The 20,269-nt window shown below is 41.0% G+C and overlaps 1 protein-coding gene across 5 annotated transcripts in view; it reads right to left on the bottom strand.

Annotated features, from left to right (window-relative positions):
• slc36a4 (solute carrier family 36 member 4) overlaps positions 1–20,269 on the bottom strand; it is a 264,779-nt gene that overhangs the window by 194,515 nt on the left and 49,995 nt on the right. For all 5 annotated transcript variants that reach the window (XM_073043341.1, XM_073043342.1, XM_073043345.1 and 2 more), the window contains exon 9: positions 17,816–17,985. In XM_073043341.1, coding sequence (XP_072899442.1) covers positions 17,816–17,985 — 170 coding nt within the window. The remainder of the gene's footprint in view (positions 1–17,815; positions 17,986–20,269) is intronic.

Genomic DNA, 20,269 nt, shown 5'->3' with positions numbered 1-20,269 from the left:
AAATGGGCTTACAAGAGTAGTAGCCCGTGCTGTGAACTGGAGTGAACTAAACCCAGTGTCTGACTTGAACTGGCTATTGGCGTGAAATGGTTGATGCTTCGCAAAATAATGAAGAAATTTCACAGGAAGGATGTGGTGAGGGTGGGTCAATGGTGAGGCCAGAGCCAATGGGGGATGGGTACAGGATGGCCCGATAAATCAGAGCAAACAGAATCAAAGTAGGACAGTGCAGAACTGATAAAGAAAAAGTATAATAATGGTTTTCAGAGGTCGTGGGAAGACTTAGGAGTCTAATGAGCAGGAACTCCAGGGAGACCAACTGTCAAATGAAGGACCAATGCGCCTGGGGTGAGGAAAAGGACAAGGACAAGGATGAGGAGAAAGAGAAGTCAGCTGGCCAACAGGAGATCCCCTATTTCAGTGTGGGCTTGAGTGAGCATTGATCTAAAAGGAACAGTAGAAATCAGAAACGCAAATACGAGAAAATCTGCAGATGCTGGAAATTCAAGCAACACACACACACACACACACACACAGAATGCTGGTGGAACGCAGCAGGCCAGGCAGCATCTATAGGGAGAAGTACAGTCGACATTTCAGGTCGAGACCCTTCATCAGGACTAACAGAAAAAAGAGAAAGTAAGAGATAGAAATCAGAAATTAGGTGGATATTTGAATTTGATGTGACAATTTGATACATTAAGTTTGTGAGTAGTTTGAATCAATCAGATTATGTGATAACTTAAATTAACCAAGACAAGGGTCAAAGTATTTGGTGCCCCGAGTGGGCTTGAAAGGAGAGGTTTTAAGTTAAACCATCTCAAAGTTTAGGAGGTTAGAATATTAAAATGGGAAATAACTTATAGAGTTATATATGAAACAAAGGTGAATGCAGGAAAGAATTAGAGAGGGGAAAGAAAATGAAGTGTTTTGGGGGAGCAGGGGCAGGTTTAATACACGAGTCAGTTTCAGGCTTAGCATGAATGTGTAACAACAGAAAAGAAAAAAGTGAAGAGGAGTGTAGAAAGGCAATACAGAAGTAGAAAAATGGAATAGTCAGTCAGTTTACAGACTGCTATGAATGTAGTGCAGAGGTCAGCACTGGATAAGAGGAGAAGCAGGGCCGAGTGTACTCGGTTTTAAAAACCAATAGAGAAGCTGCAAGGTCAAGTCTCAGCTCAGCAAGGAGTGAAATGTACATTTGGGGAGAGGACTCATGACGATGATGTAAATTAGGGTGATTTAGCAAACAAGATGACACACTACAATAGTGGGAATAATTGGGGAAAGAGTTGGGCTCCCTCTGAGGAAGTGGAGCCTTCAGCATCCTTTTCCCCACCCACTCAGCCCCAATGGAACCTGGGTTAACGGAGTCCCAAAGACACAAGAGCCAGGGAGACCGGTTAAGACACAGCATTCTACTCCTTTTGATGTGGCCTACTGCAGTGTTATAGCCACAAATATACTGAAGTGTGGGCTCAGGGACGACCCTAGAGAACCTTTTCAGGGTAGTCAGCAGCAAAAAAAGAACTTGTTTGCACAGGGATCTCTGCCAAAAATAGCACCTATGAATAATTCTCCAAATGGCCCATTCTGGAAAACTAATGGAAGATGGAAACTTACCATAGACTACTGGGAACTGATTAAAGTTACAGCTTCCAACTGTCTATACTGTAGCTCGAATCCAGAAACCAAGATTAAACAAAAAACTGCAGCAAAGTGGCTCACTGTACTGGAACTAAGTAATGGATTTGGTCTTTTCCTCTGAAAATGGAGTGTCAATACAAATCTGCTTTCACTTGGAAAGGACAACAGTATACATGAATGGTTTTGCCACATGGGTTTCATAACTTACTCTCCATTTCCATCAATGGTTGGCAAATGGGTTGAAAGCTTTTTCAGCTCCCCAGTGCCTATCTCAATATGTAGATAATTTGCTGTTACAGACAGAGACTCAGAAGTAGCACTATGAATTGTTGAAAGAGCTACTGGAACTATTACAGAGGTTGAGTTTAAAGGTTAACCTTAAAAATATTCAAATCGTAGGGGTTGTCATAACCCCAGGGAGATGAGAAATTGATAATCAGCATGTGGATGCAGTGGTAAATCTACTTCCCACCAACGTGAGAGGGTTGAGATAGTTTCTGGCTTTGGTGGGGTATTGTATAGACCACATAAGATGACTTTCTCATTAAGATGTCCTCACTTATGGAATTTTTGAAGGAAAATGTTCCACTGGAATGAAAAGCAGAACATAACAAAACAGTTTCAGATCTTAAAACAAATGTGCTGGAACTATCTGATCTTAAATCCCCAAAACATTCCAAGCTTTGGAGGTTACTGGCACCAGTAAACACAATTTCAGGTGTGTTACTCTGGGAGATGCATGGCCAACTACAGCCAGTGGCCTGTGCATCTTGAAAGCTGACTCTGGCAGAACAGGGATATACAACACATGAATGAGATCTGTGGCAGATTTTTAAGTAGATAGCACTTTACGTATATTATAGGACAATCCACTAACCATTTTAACAGAGCATACCCTAATTCAGCACATTAAAGATGGAATAGTTAGTCAAAATCTAATTACTTAGTGGACATTCCTTTACAGTGTTGTAACATCATGGTTAAAATAGTGAATAATACAACCATGCTTGCTGACAATCTAATCTATCAAGGACAACTCCATGAGCAATAGTAACAAAGGCACAGGAATGGAGAGGGCCATTAATTCCCATCTTAAAATTATAAGAGGAGAAATAATGTCATGCAAGCTAAGATTGTAAAAATACTTGCTGATGGGATCAGTGAAGTATGGAGAGAAGCTTACATGATGTGACATTTACGTCAAAAGTAGAGATAGACAATGTTGCAATCAAGTTGCATACAACAATGAGTGAATAAGCAGAGCTTGCTGCTATAGCTTTTGTTGCTAGCCATCTAGATAGATATCCTTAAAGAGTACTAATACAAACAAATATAGTATCCGAATGTAATAGTTTGACAGAATGTTTACCATTATAGAGAGACAGAAGTTACATTTCAGCAGACTGTAAACCATTAGCACTCTTACTGAAATATATTTGAAAAGGCAAGAGGAACAACTTATGGGGTAAAGAAAAAGATGAAAACTCACCTAAAAACATCCCCAGAAGGGCAGCAAACACAAAATGCTGGAGGAATTCAGCCAGAAGGGAACAGGAGGGTGGATGAGTCAGCCAAACTCGGAGAATGATGTGGGCGGAATATAGTCAGGATATCAAGGAGATGATGAGACTAAAACCAACAAAGAGCACACCTATAGACTTAGTTCAGGTACAGAAACAGAATCAGGAATTAGCAAATGCACAGTGGAAAGAAATCTGAAGAATGTGAAATGTCCAGGAGTACAGGCATGGAATAGGATTGTACATTATAATGACAGATTTGAGGTGCCAGAAGACAAGAGGAATTAGATGACCTATTGGTACCATACTTACGGCATTGGGGTATTGGTATAACTGCACTCATGATATTACGCAGTTTTCATAGCAGATGGTGCAGCCAAGGAAATGCTAAATTTTAGAGTTTGGAGTTATGAAGACAGGCTGGAAGTCAGCAAACTCTCCCCGTGTTTTTCTCCTCCAAATTAGCCATTTTGTTTGCTACTTTCATGAGGGCTCATGCTCTTCAATCAATTAACTTTTTCTTCAGTAGTGATAATATCTTCATTTTTCTGTGTTGTGCTCTCATTTAATTTTAGTGGTGTATCCTTCTCATCAAAATTGCATTTGCTTGCGTGGTGTGCTGATGCCTGTTTTCATTGATTGATGAAAGTATATCCTTAAAAGTTTATCTGACTGTTATGTAGATTTTTAATGTCTGTTATTCCTCTTCCCCCTTCTGTCCTAGATAGTGTTAATCTAAGTGCATTCGAATGTACATAATGTATTCTGAAATTTGTCATTTTAGTTCTTATTTTTCTTTGTAAATTTTCAAGATCGCTTTCAGGCCAAGATATTATACCAAAAGAATATGTTTATAGGTACAGCAAAAGTGTTTATTGCCTTTGTTATATTTTTACCGTTGAGCTCTGGCAGGTGTTCTTAAGCTTTGAACTAAATTCTGTCAATATATTTTTTATTCTCCTTTTCATTTCATTGTATTTACTGTGAATGCCCACAAGAAAAACTCAGGGTTATATATGACGACATATGTACTTTGAAAATAAATTTATTTTGAACTTTTTGAAACTATATATGCAGATAGTGAAACGTGCTCCAGATGTAATTGCTGTTAGAATACAGTAACACTGGCATCTACAGGCAATATGGAAAATTACCTACATAACTCCTATTCATATAACAGGACAAATCCAATCTAATGAAAAACCACCAAATTACTCCAGTCACAACTACAAAGTTCCTGGAAGTTGTCATCCATAGAGCTAACAAGTGGCATATAGACCCCAGTAACTTGCTCAGAAATAAGTTACATTTTTGCCAGGATCACTCTGCTCATTTCAAACTTTAGTCACCCGTTAAGATGACGGTGCACTTAGTCACAGCTGCCTCTCCAAGTCCAACAAATGGTGCGAGTATGTGTCTTACACATTTTCCTTATGATCACAAGGACTCTGTTAGACATTAATAATACAAAATACTGCAAGTCCAGTTCATTAACGTTCTTTAGCAAAACCGACAATAGAAAAGCTGCATAAGCCTCAGGTTATTCATAAACCAGGCCCCCATACCATAGAGTCGTCTGTTACAGCCACCTAGGGGAGGAGATGCCGGAATCAATGTGGGAGAAAGCAGAAGCATGGCAAGTGCACTGGAATCAATGCTGGGTTAACGACCACACCCTGAAGGCTGCCTCTCCAATAACTACTGCTCTCTAATGCTCACTCCCTGAAAAACAAACTGGGTTGCCTTCCTCTGCATCTAATAGTGCGAACAGTAGTGCTAAATTCTTATTCTTATAGAAACATTGCCCCAGGACAACATTCCATGCTGTATGTATGTACTGTTTCTTTTTGCACCTCAGCCTCAGAGGAACGATGTTTGGTTTAACTGTATGGTTGAATGTAACAAACTTGAACTTGGTCCAAACAGGGAGCAAAGAACTGAACCCCCGACACATCACGACTGTTTTTGTAATCAACATACAATGTGAAAGAGTTTGGTACTAAGAAGCAGAAAGAATAATGAAGTTAATAGACACAGGAAACCTCTCAAGATGGGAGTCATGGCTTGTAGATGAGAGGTTTTGGTTTTTGGGATCAGTCAACTCAGCTCTAGGAATTTATTGAATGAGTTCTTGAATACAGTGCCCAAGATGAAAATGCTTTGCTACTTTATTACTGCCTTTTGCCATGGTAAATGAGGACACTTTCTGGTGATTAAGTGTTTGATTCCATTTGCAAATCTCAAAAGAAAAATGCATCCCATGTATCTTGCAAACATGATCTGGGTAACATCCAGGTTATGGACTGACAGGTAGCAAACAACTTTGACATCACACAAATACTAGGGATGCTGATCCTCAAGAAAGAGCATCTAATAATTTAGATAGATAGATAGATAGATAGATACTTTATTCATCCCCATGGGGAAATTCAACTTTTTTCCAATGCCCCATACATTTGTTGTAGCAAAACTAATTACATACAATACTTAACTCAGTAAAAATATGATATACATCTAAATCACTATCTCAAAAAGCATTAATAATAGCTTTTAAAAAGTTCTTAAGTCCTGGCGGTAGAATTGTAAAGCCTAATGGCATTGGGGAGTATTGACCTCTTCATCCTGTCTGAGGAGCATTGCATCGATAGTAACCTGTCGCTGAAACTGCTTCTCTGTCTCTAGATGGTGCTATGTAGAGGATGTTCAGAGTTATCCATAATTGACCGTAGCCTACTCAGCGCCCTTCGCTCAGCTACCGATGTTAAACTCTCCAGTACTTTGCCCACGACAAAGCCCGCCTTCACAAGGCATCTCTGTTGGCAGTCCAGTCTAGCTTCTCGTCTAACTGTACTCCCAGATACTTGTAGGTCTTAACCTGCTCCACACATTCTCCATTAATGATCACTGGCTCCATATGAGGCCTAGATCTCCTAAAGTCCACCACCATCTCCTTGGTCTTGGTGATATTGAGACGCAGGTAGTTTGAGTTGCACCATATCACAAAGTCCTGTATCAGTTTCCTATACTCCTCCTCCTGTCCATTCCTGACACACCCCACTATGGCCGTGTCATCAGCGAACTTCTGCACATGGCAGGACTCCGAGTTATATTAGAAGTCTGATGTGTACAGGGTGAACAGGACCGGAGAGAGTACGGTTCCCTGCGGCGCCCCTGTGCTGCTGACCACCGTGTCAGACCTACAGTCTCCCAACCGCACATACTGAGGTCTATCTGTCAAGTAGCCCACTATACATTAGATATTCACCAGTATCATCACTATCCGTAAGCAATATTCTGGAATTTGCCACCATTGACCATAAACACAACAGGCAAAATTATTGGGGTTTCAAAATATCAGATTCTTGGTCCATTATAGTGCATTACTCATTATCCAAAGCCCATTTACCATCTATATTGCACATTTGAGAAAGGAGTGTGAAGACACAATCTACATTTGCCTGAATGAGTCTAGATCACAAGTTCCCAACCTTTTTTAATGCCATGGAGCCTTACCATTAACCAAGGGGTCGATTGGGAACCCGTGGTCTAAATCAAACAACACTCACTAAATCCAGCAGCCAGAACAAAGCAGTCCACTCGACTGGCAGCTACTCTTATTCCCCATACATTCTATTCCTCTACCACCATACAGCTGAGCATATCACAGATAGAATGCGCTGAGCAGATAGTACCGCTGACACTCACAAGCTAAGGAGAATAAGGACAGGGAGCACAAAGTAACATTTAAAGATTTCCCCTACAATTGGCTCAGAAATGCATTGTGTCACCAGACCGCGGATCAACTCATTTCCATCTTCAAAAGCACTCAGGCCTGCCACATCCACTAAGAATAACTGTACAATGGAAAGCTTTTCAGACGAAAATGCTTCAGCTACTCCAACTACATCCCCAAAAGGGAGAATGTTAGGGAAATTAGAGTCAAAGCTCGATTGATGACCAAACAGATAAAAATTTAAATGAACAGCAAAAAAAATGTATATTAACATATTCCAGTTGTGAAAATAAGCAAGATCCCAGCTAATTACAAAAAGTTCAGAAGAAAAATCACAGATGGGAGAGCATTAGCATAAAGAAAAGAGATACAAAAATATTCTCTTGGCAAGTGAACAGGAAAGGGCTGTATGTGGAGAACGGGGGCTGACAAGAGATCAAAAGAAAATCTAATCATGAAGACAGAGCACATGACATCAGTAACAGATTAGTGTTACTGAGGGAAAAAACCCTGCTGGAATTTCAAAAGAAACTGTAGCTGTGATTCTAGATGAGCCACAAGTGTTTAAAAGGAGGTACTAGGAAAGGTTAGTCAGCACTGAAAATAGATAAATGTTTGATCCAGATAGGATGCTACGGGTATGTACATACAGTCGGCCCTCCTTATCTGTGGGTTCCGTATGTGCGGATTCAACCAACCACGGATCAGGAAAACCCAGCAGTTTGCTCTCCAGCACTCGTTGTTTGAGCATGTACAGACTTTCTTTTCTTGTCATTATTCCCTAAACAATACAGTATAACAACTATTTACATAGCATTTACGTTGTATTAGGTATTATAAGTAATCTAGAAATGATTTAAAGTATATGGGAGGACGTGGATAGGTTACTACAGATCAGGAATCGATAAAAAAAAACAGAAGTTCTCTAAGACGGAACAGATGTATCCGGTATTATTTAGCATCAGTTAGTCAAACGTTTGTCTTAGTATGTTGTTTATATTTTACCTTTCTATGCATATAAAACACTTAAGAAATGTATGCATTTCAATTAAATAAACCACTGCGTTGCTTAGTAGTAACTGTAGCTTTCATCTGGGCAGGGCCTTTCACATGCTCCATTATTCTCACTTTATCCTTTACCCGTATCCTTTAAAATTGTTCCGATCGTTAACTGACTGTAGCCTAACGCTTTTCCAATGACCGACGGCATTTCACCTCTTTCTGATCGCTTTATTATTTCTACTTTATTTTCAATCGTGATCGCTTTCCATCAACAGAACAGAAACAGCAGTAATCACGAGCGGCAGGTCCCAAAATCCGCCGGGTCCTAAAGTCCACTGCACTGAGACAGGTTAAATAAGGAACTTAAGCATCTGTGTTTTTGGTATCCACGGGGGGGGGGGGGTAGAAGGGGTCCTGGAACCAATCCCCCACGGATAAGGAGGGCTGACTGTAATTTGGTTTAAGACCACAAGACATTGGAGCAGAATTAAGCCATTCAGACCATCAAGTCTGCTCTGCCATACCATCACAGCTGATTTATTTTTCTCTCAACTCCATTCTCCTGCCTTCTCCCTGTAACCTTTAATGCCCCGACAAACCAAGAACCTATCAACCTGCACTAAATACTCCCAAAGGCCTGGCCTTTATGATCGGCTGTGCTTTAACTTCAAATGTGGTAAATGATCAGATATCATTTTAGTGACGGCAGCGGAATCCAAATAATCTTTGCTAATTGCCACTCATGTTCAAATGCTGGCACAGCCATATTGTTACATTTCTGAGATGCTTCCAGTTCAGAAGTCATAGTTGTGCATTTGTCATTACCGTGAATTCATTTGCTCATTCATGCTGCTTCAATGACAATTTATGATTGAGGTTCACCAGGGCTTGCAGCAGCTCTTAACCAATCTTCTCAACTGCTTGAACATGTCATTCTGATCATTTTGAATAGGATTCATATGCAGGTGATGAGACATGGAACAGTTGTGAACATCTGCAACATCCCAACACGCCTGACTTTGGGAATAACTGCTTCTGATTCATTCTTTCTTCTTCCAAGAGCCTTAGTTATTGGCAGCAGTGACAGTGAATCCAAAGAACAGAGGGAGAAGAACTTTTCCTGAAGTTAATCAGGTGATAGTGATAAAGAAAGTCTTTCTACGTTGCTCATTGGATCTGTTGCCAAGTCTATGGTTACTGGAAACAGATGTCTGCGAATTAACAAGGATCCTGTCCAGATTTTGTAGGACCTATCAAATATCATAAGTCCTGGAACAGATGGACATGGAGAGCATGTTTCCAATAGCAAGAGAGTCAAGGAATTTCTTCAGCCAGAGGATGGTGAACCTGTAGAATTTGTTGCCATGGATGGCTGTGGCGGCCAAGTCATTAGGTGCATTTAAGGCAGATACTGACAGGTTCTTGATTGGTAAGTGGTTTGAGGGTTACAGGGAGAAGGCAGGAGAATGGGGGTGAGAGAAAAAAAAAGTCATGATTGAATGGCAAATAAGAATCGATGGGCCAACTGGCCTAATTCTGTTCTTACAGAAAAGAAGAAACTGCAAAGGTACTGGTTGAAGTGCTCCACATCTAAAAGAATCGATGTGTGGTGCCTGAAGACTGAAACATTGTGTGAACTTCCCTCCATTGAAGACATTTACAGCAGCAGATGCGTAAAGAAGGCCTGGAAGATCATCGGGGACACCAGTCACACCAACCATAGTGTTTCAGCTGCTTCCATCTAGCAAACGGTACCGCAGTATGAAAAACCAGGAACAACAGGCTACAGGACAGCTTCTTTCTACAAGCCATTCAACTTATAAATTCACATCTGTACATTGCAGAGTCATAACGCAAAGATTTTTACTCGCTCACATCGTGGGATGGATGGAAGATTTTAAATAAATTCAAATTCTTTATTCAAATTAAGGATGCAATTATACAACAGCCAGTTTAACTTCAATGGGAGAAAGTGTTCTAGAAACCAAAAACAGGAAAAACCAAATCACTTCCAGCTAACACAAAGGCATTGATGAAATACCAAGAGGATCAATGAGGAAAATACAGTTGAAATGGTCTTCCATAAACGCCAGATGATAAGCTTGCTGTCAAGATTGAATCCCATCAAATAAATGGGATTTTAATGAAAAGGACAGCAAACTGATTATGTAGCAGGAAGCATTAACAGTGAAAATCTATTGTCAGACTGAAAGGAAATGCATCATGAATGTCCTTATGGGTCAGTATTAGTTCAATCACAATTCTTTCTAATAAAGTTTAAGAGTCTTTTTTTTTCAGTATTGAATTTCATCTGCATTCATCTGTCCTATCCTCCTCCCTGTCTCCAGGAGGTCTACTATTTTCCTCCTTGCAGGACACTTTGCTTAATCACTGCAAATTTACCAAGTCAATAATTAATATTCTCTTATGAAGACACAAGAAGCCATTCAGCCCCTAGTATACTAGTCAGTGCTGCTTCCCCACAGTCCCAGAAACCAGGCTCAAAACAGACTTTGAATGCAGGCAATACTGGGTTAATTGGCAGCTGTAAATTGCGACTTAGTGTGGGATTTTTTTTTAATTGTATTTATTCAGTAATAGCATGGTAACAGACCTTCCAGCCCAACAAGCCTATGCTCCCCAATTACACATGTAATCAATTAAACTACTGACCCATACAACTTTGTAATGGAGGAAATCACAGCACCTGAAGGAAACCCACACAGTCATAAGGAGAATGTATGAACTCCTTACTGACAGTGGTGGAATTGGCACTGTACTGCCTTTATGCTAACTGTCTTGCTGCAGTGTCACCCTAATGGAGAAATATCACAGAACAACTTGATATGTGAGAAAGAACAAACTTCTGGGACAAAAGGGAAGGAGGAACAGATTCAAACTTGCACTGTAGGAGGCAACAATTACCAACAGAATGAATGTCATCAAAGTGCAAGGATTTGAAAGTATATTAATCATTCAGATTTACCAGTGGGGAGGGTCTGGAGCAGGTGGATAGATGGTATAAAATATAATAGAGAAATGCAAGTGTTGCATTTTGGTCAAAATGAGCAGTGACAATATTAAGTAGAAGGCACAGCTTATAAACAATAGAAGCACATGAGCAAAGATCTAGGCATATTAGTACATTGTCCAGTGAAAATGTCAAGGTACATTACAAAGGTTAAGAAAAAAAGACAAATGAGGTCATGGGCTTTACTAAGTCAGGGTAGATGAGCAAGTAAAGCATGATAAGCTTTATAAAACACCAGTCCAACCACAACTGGAATATTGTGTTAGTGTCCACTTCTGGACATCACACTTTAAAATATGAAACTTTAGTTAGAATACCAAAACACATTTATCAGAACAATTCCACAAATGAGGGATTTTAAGTATTTTCTATGTGATTTATTTAGACACAGCACAGTAACAGAGGTCAGCCCGGAGAATCTTGACTTCTTTTCTTTTGAACAGAGGTAGTTGCAAGAGCATCTGAAAGGCATTTTTAGATCACGCAGGCAAAGACAGAATAAACAGAGAAACCGTACCCATTCGCAGAAATGTTAGCAAGGCCAGTATGAAGATGGTTTTAAGAACCAAAAGAAAAATGAGGGAAAACTTATAACACACATAAGTGCCAGGAGTAGTCAGAGTCAGGTTCCATTGTAGTATTCAAAAGAGAATTGTGATAGCCTTCTAAAACGAATGTATTTGCAGAGCTACATGAAACAGGATGAACTGCTCTTAAAACAAATCCAACATAGATTTGATAAATCAAGAGACTCCTACTATACTGTATGCATTCTGTAATCTTATGAGGAGAGACTGGTTCCCCTCAAACGGAAATCTAGAACTATAAGGCCCTCCTTCAGAAATGGGGTTCTCCGATTTAAAACAAACAGGGAGGAAGTTCTGCTGAGGGGCATAGATCCTGGGAAACAGTTATTGACTGACTATATTAAATCCTGACAAATAAATTGCTGATAGAGGCAAACTGAAAGTTATAGGAAACAGGCAACAATGGACAGCATGAGGAACAGAGGCCAAGATCAGATCAGTCATTATATTGATAAGCAACTGTAAATACAGTTGTCACAGCATTGCATTTTCTTTCTTTTCTGAAAAGCATATTTTAGACCGCAAGACTAAGATATAGGAGCATAAGTAGCCACTTGGCCCATCGAGTCTGCTCTGGCATTACACCATGACTGAGTCAATATTCCCCTCAGCTCCAATTTCCTGCCTTCACCCCGTATCCCTTCATGCCCTGACCAATCAAAAATCTATCAACCTCTGCCTTAGATATACATAAAGACTTGGCCTCCACAGCTGCCTGTGGCAAAGAATTCCACAGATTCACTATTCTCTGGCTAAAGAAATTCTTCTTCATCTCTGTTTCAAACGTCCCTCTATTCTGAGGTTGTGCCCTCTGGTCTTAGACTCTCCCACAATAGGAAACATGCTCTCCACATCCACTCTATCAAAGCCTTTCACCATTCGATAGGTTTCAATGAGACCACCCCTCATTCTGCTGAATTCTAGTGAGTACAGGCCCAGAGACATCAAACACTCTTCATATGATAAGCCATTCAATCCTGGAATAATTTTCGTGAACCTTTGAACCCTCTCCAGTTTCAGCACATACTTTCTAAGATTAGAGATAGATAGATACTTCATTGATCCCAAAAGAAATTTGTGTCACAGTAGCATTACAAGTGCACAGATATACAAATAGAAGAAAGAATGAATAAAAAAAATGAGAAAATCTGCAAATGCTGGAAATCTGAACAACACACACACCATTGCTGGAAAAAAGTACAGTTGACATTTTGGGCTGAAACCCTTTGACAGGACTGAATAAAACACAGGTAACCTCAAACAATCTAACAGGGGGTGGTCATTACTTCCCCAGCTATAGGTTGACTCATTATAGAGCCTATTGGCCAAGGACAAAAATTACCCCATATAGTGCTCTTTGGAGTAGCGCAGTTGTCTTAGTCCAAGACTAAAAGTGCTCCTCTGTTCAGCCAAAGTGGTACATAGAGGGTGAGAAACATTGTCCAGAACTGCTAGGATTTTCCATAGGGTCCTTTGTTCTACCACAGCCTCCAGTGTGCCCAATTTGACTTCTATAACAGAGCCAGCCTTTCTAATCAGTTTATTGAGCCTGCTGGTATTGCTCGTACTGATGCCATTGCCCCAGCACACCACCGCATAGGAGACTGTACTGGCAACAACAGACTGGTAGAACATGTGAACGAGAGGCCTGCATACTCCACACTTCAGTCTCCTCAGGAAGTAGAGGCGACTCTGGCCCTTCTTGTACACAGCCTCTGTGTTGGTGCTCCACTCAAGTCTGTCATCCAGATGCACCCCCAGGTATTTGTAGGTCCTCACCACAAATAGTAACAGGGAGCACTGCAGGCTTATTCTTCCTACAGTCCATCACCATCTCCTTTGTCTTACTGCTGTTGAGCCGCAGATGATTCAGCTTACACCATTTGACAATGTCCTCCACCAGGGTCCTGCATTCATCCTCTAGTCCTTCCTTTATATACCCAACTATTGTTGGGTCATCAGAGAATTTCTGCAGAAGATACGACTCAGTGTTGTATCTAAAGTCCAAGGTATACAGGAGAAACAGGAAGGGAGCCAATACAGTCCCCTGTGGAGCCCCAGTGCTACTTAAGGCCGTGTCCAACACACAGCTCTGAAGCCACGCAAACTGTGGTCTGCCAGTCAGGTAGTTCATTATCCAGGGCCCAATGGAAGTGCCAACCTGCATTGAATGGAGATTTTCCCCCAGCACTGAGTGCTGTATAGTACTGAAGGCACTTGAGAAATCAAAAATATGATCCTCACAGTGTTACCCTGCTTATCCAAATGGGAGAAGGCTCTGTCCAGCAGGTAGATGACAGCATCATCAACTCCAAGGTGCTCCTAATAGGCAAACTGCTGGAGATTGAGGGCTGATCTGACCAGGGGCTGGAGATGAGACAGGACCAGCCTCTCTAGGGTCTTCACGATGTGTCAGGTCAGGGCCACTGGACTATCGTCATTCCAGCATTTTTGGTTTGGCCCTTCTTGGGCACTGGGACCACACATGATGTATTCCACACAGTCAGGACCCTTTCCAGGCCGAGTCTCAGAATAAAAATGCACTGGAGAATTCTACAGAGCTGCACAAGGGGAGGCATTGGTGCTGAGGGTACCTCGGCACCTGGACTGATATGCTGAAGGGGGTGTGAAAAGGAGGGCAGTCGTCAAACCTATTGAAGAATTGATTTAACTCATTAGCCCATTCACAGCTGCATTCAGAGGCTCTATAGCTAGGCTGATTGAAGCCAGTGACATTCTTCATGCCTCTCCACACCTCCCCTGTGCTACTCTGCCCAAGCTTGTTCTCCAGCTCTCCCCTGTATTCCACTTTAGCCACCTTGATCTTCTCCTTTAGCTCCATCTGCACATTTCAATTCCTGTCTCCTGATCTGAAGGCCCTCTTTTTGTGGATGACAAGTGTGTTTAGATCACTGATGACCCATGGTTTGCTGTTAGGGAAGCAGCAAACGGTCCTTGATCCTGTTACAGTATCCACACAAAAGCGATGCAACCAGCAAGTCTATTAATGCCCTCCCCATATGATTCACAAAGCACATTCTAGTCAGTAACTTCAAAAGCAGCCCTTCAGAGCCTCGATGGCCCGTGGAGACCATTTATTTAATATCTCGATGGCAGTTATCTCCTAGCTGTTGTACTTTGGGCTTGTACAAGGGCATGAGATTAACCGGGGGAGAGCTGTGGAACTGTGTGCATCTTTATCATTTACACACAAGAGATCCAATGTTGTATTTTCTCCATATGACACGTGACTAACAGATCGAGTGTAGGTAAAATTGTCGAGAGAGAAATATCATTGAACTCTCCCGATACTGCGATGAAGGCATTGGGGAGTTGAGTCCGGAGTCTCAAGAAGGTAGTGTGTATGATGTCACATGCAGCATGAGGCGGCAGAACGTAGACAATGAGCAATGTGGTGTGGCTGAACTCACATAGTAGGTAAAACAGACGCAAACTTACAGCAATAGTTTGATGTTCTTTCACAGAATGGTCACCAGGATTACACCAATTGTTCACAAGACAGCACACCACCTCCCTTCCTCTTACCATACTGTATATTAATAAGAGGCCCAAAACTGCTCACAATTCTCCATGAGGCCTCACCAGTGCTTTATAAAGTCTCAACATCATATCCTTACTTTTATATTCTAGTCCTCTTGAAATGAATGCTAACATATACCATTTGCCTTCCTCACCACAGACGCAACCTGCAAATTAAACTTGAGAATCCTGCACAAGGACTCCCAGTTTAAGTACCTCAGTTTTTCGTATTTTCTCTCCATTTAGAAAATAGTCAACCCTTTCAATTCTTCTACCGAAGTGCATGACCATACCCTTCCCAACAATGTATTCCATCTGCCATTTCTTTGCCCACTCTCCTCATCTGTCCAAGTCCTTCCACAGCCTCTCTACTTCCTCAAAACTACCTGCCCCTCCACCTATCTTCATATCATCTGCACACTTTGCAACAAAGCCATCAATTCCATCATCCAAATCATTGACATACAACATAAAAAGCAGTTCTAACACAGACCCCTGTGGAACATCACAAGTCCCTGGCAGCCAACCAGAAAAGGCTCCCTTTATTCCCACTCTTTGCCTCCTACCTATTAACCAATGCTTTATACATACTAGAATCTTTCTTATAATCCCATGGACTCGTAGATTGTTAAGCAGCCTCATATGTAGCACCTTGTCAAAGGGCTTCTGAAATCAAGTGCACAACATCAACCAATTCCCCTTTGTCTAGCTTGCTTGTTATTTCTTCAAAGAATTACAACAGATTTAGACCACAAAACCATAAGACATAGGAGCTGAATTAGGTCATTTGACTCTTCGAGTCTGCTCCACCATTCAATCATGGCTGATCCTTTTTTCCTATTTCCTCCGCAACCCCAGTTCCCGGCCTTCTCCCTGTAACCTTTGATGCCATATCCAATCAAGAACTTACCAATTTCTGCCTTAAATACACCCAACAACCTGGCCTCCACAGCTGCATGTGGCAACAAATTCCACAAATTCATCACCCTTTAGCTAAAGGAATTTCTGCACATCTGTTTTGAAAGGGCACTCCCTCTATTCTGAGGCTGTGCCTTCTTGTCCTAGACTCTCCCACTATGGGAAACACCCTTTCCACATCTACTCTGTCTAGGCCTTTCAACATTCGAAAGATTTCAATGAGATCCCCCCTCATCCTACTGAATTCTAATGAGTACAGACCCAGAGCCATCAAATGCTCCTCGTCTGATAACCCTTTCATTCCTGGAATCATCCTTGTGAACCTCTTCTGGACCCTTTCCAATCAGAAAAGATAAGGGACCCAAAACTGTTCACAATACTCAAGGCGAGTCCTCACCAGCACCTTATAAAGCCTCCGCAGTTTGTTAGGAAAGATTTTTCCTTGAGGAAACCATGCTGACTACAGCATATTTATTATGTGCCTCCAAGTACCCTGAGACCTCACCCTTAATAATTGACTCCAACATCTTCCCAATCACTGAGGTCAGGCTAACTGGCCTATAGTTTCCTTTCTTCTGCCTCTCTCCCTTCTTGAAGAGTGAAGTGACATTTGCAATTTTCCAGTCTTCTGGAACTATCCCAGAACCTAGTGATTCTTGAAAGATCATTACTAATGCCTCCACAATCTCTTCAGCCTCCTCTTTCAGAACCCAGAGCTGTACACCATCGGGTCCAGGTGACTTATCTACCTTCAGACCTTTCTGTTTCCCAAGAACCTTCTCTCTAGTTATGGTAACCACACACTTCATGACCCCCGACACCTGGAACTTCCACTATCCTGCTAGTGTCTTCCAGAGTGAAGTATTTTAGTGAGCGTTGTGGGCAAAACATCTTAACTGACCGTACAAAATCTGCATAGATAGCTGCCTATTGATGAGGAACTAATTGTTTTCTCACTTAGTTGAAATGTTTCATTTTATACAGTTTCCTACTTCTTTCACTGTGACATTTCAAAGAAACTCATGCCACCACTGTGCAGCTATCGAACATTATCTGCATTTGAGAAACCAAAACTGAATATCAAAACACAGCTTGAGATGAGAAAAGTGAACTGTGTCATCCAAGCCATTGCTTTGTGAGTGTTGCGTGAAGATCCAGGAATTTTACTCTTTCTTTGGTATGGGAACTCATCTGACTTTCCACAAAACAGCCTTGATTAAGTACAGAGGAAACTATGGCATTAAGAGAAAGCAAGCAGCAAAGCATCTCCATTTGTGTCACTGTGCTTCTATACGATGTCCTAAAGCCCATTTGATATAAAATGGGAAAGAAACTAATTATGGATGGGAGACAAAAAAAAAGGCAGTCAAAAGAAAACACTTAAAGAGGTTTTAAAGCCATAGATTAGGAAAACAGGGATACTTGGCCAAGGCAAAACTGATTAAATATGACAAGAACATGCAACGTCTTAGTGGATGGCAGAGTGACGACAGAGCTGGCCAAGGAAAGTGAAGGCACAAGTTTTTGTTTAGAACAGGGCAATTTTATTCTTTAATAGATTATGGTTATACACCATGTCATCTGTAAACTGTGTTCCAAAAATGCCATCCAACATCAATATCACTACAGTTCGAGAGCACAGAAATGTGACAAATATCACCATTATTGTAGATAGGATTAATTATGGCAATTTTAATATGATAGTTCTGATTTTGCTATTTTATTTAAAACTAACATCATGCAAAATATAAACAGGAATCCTTAAATCATTCTAAAAATGTGTGCAAACCAATTCAAAGATAATTATTTTGAATATTGATTGTTAAAATACACTTACCATATGTCTTGTGGAAGGTTTAATGTAATACTGCCCTGGATACTATCACCAAAGTGCAGATACCCAAGGGTTGCGAGCGAAACGTACAAAGCTGTGACGATGCCCATACCAATATTTAATGCTTGTGGAAATTGTTTTCTTTGCTTCATTTTATTTTCTAAAGGAAGAACCTATTCACAAAAATGAAAAGTAAAAGCTATTTAAGAATAATTGCTGCAAAACAAAAATGAATTCATAACAAAATGAATAAAATTTAGCAAGTATATTGTGAATACAGAAGAGATTTATGAAAAGAGCAGGTTACTTTCGGCATTTTTCCAGTACTGCTTCCTGTAGTTTGCCAAGTACTTCTGCAGAGTAGGCATGACTGAGCTCTCTACAACTTGCCACAAGAATTCCCCATTCCACTCAGGATCGATTTCTCTTTGAATCTTTACTTCAGTCAACCTACTACACATGCTCAAAGCACATAGCATTCCCTTTCTATAATGTGTTTTGAGGCATACATTTTGAATTCAAGAAACTTTAAAGATTAGTGATTTTTCAAAAGATTCCATCTGGAAAGAACAGTTAATGACACAGCACTGAGCATTCCAAGGCTTGTGTTGAGTGATGGGGGGGGGTGAAGAAAGAATAGTTGTGTGTAAATCAGAGGTCACCAACCTTTTTTGCACTGCGAACTGGTTTAATATTCACAATATTCTTGCGGGCCAGCCGATGGTGGTGGGGGGGGGGGGGGGGGGGTTAATCACGACTGGAATATAGGTGATAAGTCAACTATAAGTCACTTATAAATGGCTAATACACTCAACTTCGTTTCTAAAAGAGTTTACCTAACATTTTTAATATTAAACACAGTGCATATTTTCTTTGCATGAATATAGCGATAAATCAATTATAACTCACTTTTAAGTCAATAGCATCATAACATTTTAAGTAACGTTTGGATATTAAACACACAGCGCATATTTTCCTCCTATGAACATATAAAATTATTGCAAAACACCAGTGAGAGGACAAGGTAAGGGCCAGAGGTCCCCGTACCAGGGCCATGGCGGTCGCAGTCCAGAGAGACCAGCCGACTAAAGTTTGGCTTGAGGGATGACTTTCAGTAGATCGCAGCGAGGTAGCTGCTTCAGCTACTTACGAAACCCTGAGCCCGAATTAGGTTGTCTGCGAATATTTTTGCACCAGGTTCTCCACGAACACTCGGTGTGCTAAACAGGTTTCGAGGCGGCGCCCATCTGTCCGCACTCCAGGCCAGTAGCGACAGCACTTCCCGCTGGCCGCGCGAGGCCAACCAGTGATCCCTGGCGCAAGGGTATCACTGCGTTTAGGTGACTGATGACCTCGTGTGCATTCAAGTTCAACAGTGGGCGTGACAGGGAATAAGGAAAGGTGCAGCTGACTCACATCGTTTCATATTACCAAATCATATCATTTCCTCACGGCCCAGTAGCACATGCTTTGCAGCCCGGTGGTTGGGGACCACTGGTGTAAATGATCTCCCTCACATCCGTTCCAACAGAGAGTTAACTGTCTCCATTCTATGAAGTTAAAAGTTTCCAAAAAAAAGAAAAATATGGTATAATGTCAAGTTGGTGAGTGATAAGCAGCAAGACAATTCAGAACCATTTTGCTCACTGCTGTTTCAGGCATTCGGGCTTGATGCCAGAAATGGCCAGAAGTGAAAGTGAAATGATTTCAATACTTCAACAATTTAGGAACTATGAAGAATTTGAAGGTACTGAAACTCATCTTGAATGTTACAATGAAAATTAAGACTTGAAGGATACAATAGGCAAAAGCATTGTATGACGGCAGTCTATTACCTGCACCTGGCACCTGCGCTGATTTTGTTCATTAACAGTCAAAAAAACAGCAGTGTACACTGGCTTAATTCCTGTCAATAACTATTAGGAACCAATATAGTTTTAAAGAACTGTAGTAATATTGATAATGTTCTACATTTCATTTAAATACATAATTTATTCCTCAGTTAAAGAGCATTTTGTCTTTTTGATAGCTTTTTAACTATTTCCATGAAACCTTGCCTAATTGGGGCAGCTGCTTAATTAGACCAAAATGTACTGGTCTTGATGTATCCCAACTAACTGGCCTCCACTATACTTACCTTGCCAGCAATGTCCACATCCTAAGTTAGAGTACTGGATTGTACATACTACAGAACTGATGCATACAGTACACTGTAACAAACTACTAAACATTTATAATAGTGGTTGCCAACCCATCTATCGCAATTGACTAGTCGATCTTTGAGACTTTCCCACTAGATCCCGAAAAAAAATGAAAAATAAATACACAAATACTGTTGAGAGATTGTTTCCGGGTTGTGGGGTTTTAGTTCCGTTCTTTCTGTCCAGTGCGCATGCGTGTAGCTCCCCCGCCACGCACTACACAGTGCACTTCAGTGGTCCCCAACCAGCGGGCCAC

The sequence above is a fragment of the Hemitrygon akajei genome, chromosome 4, assembly GCF_048418815.1.
Source record: "Hemitrygon akajei chromosome 4, sHemAka1.3, whole genome shotgun sequence".
In the NCBI taxonomy this organism is placed as follows: domain Eukaryota; kingdom Metazoa; phylum Chordata; class Chondrichthyes; order Myliobatiformes; family Dasyatidae; genus Hemitrygon; species Hemitrygon akajei.
Note: the sequence above shows the minus strand (reverse complement) of the source record. Positions and strands in the feature narration are given on the sequence as shown.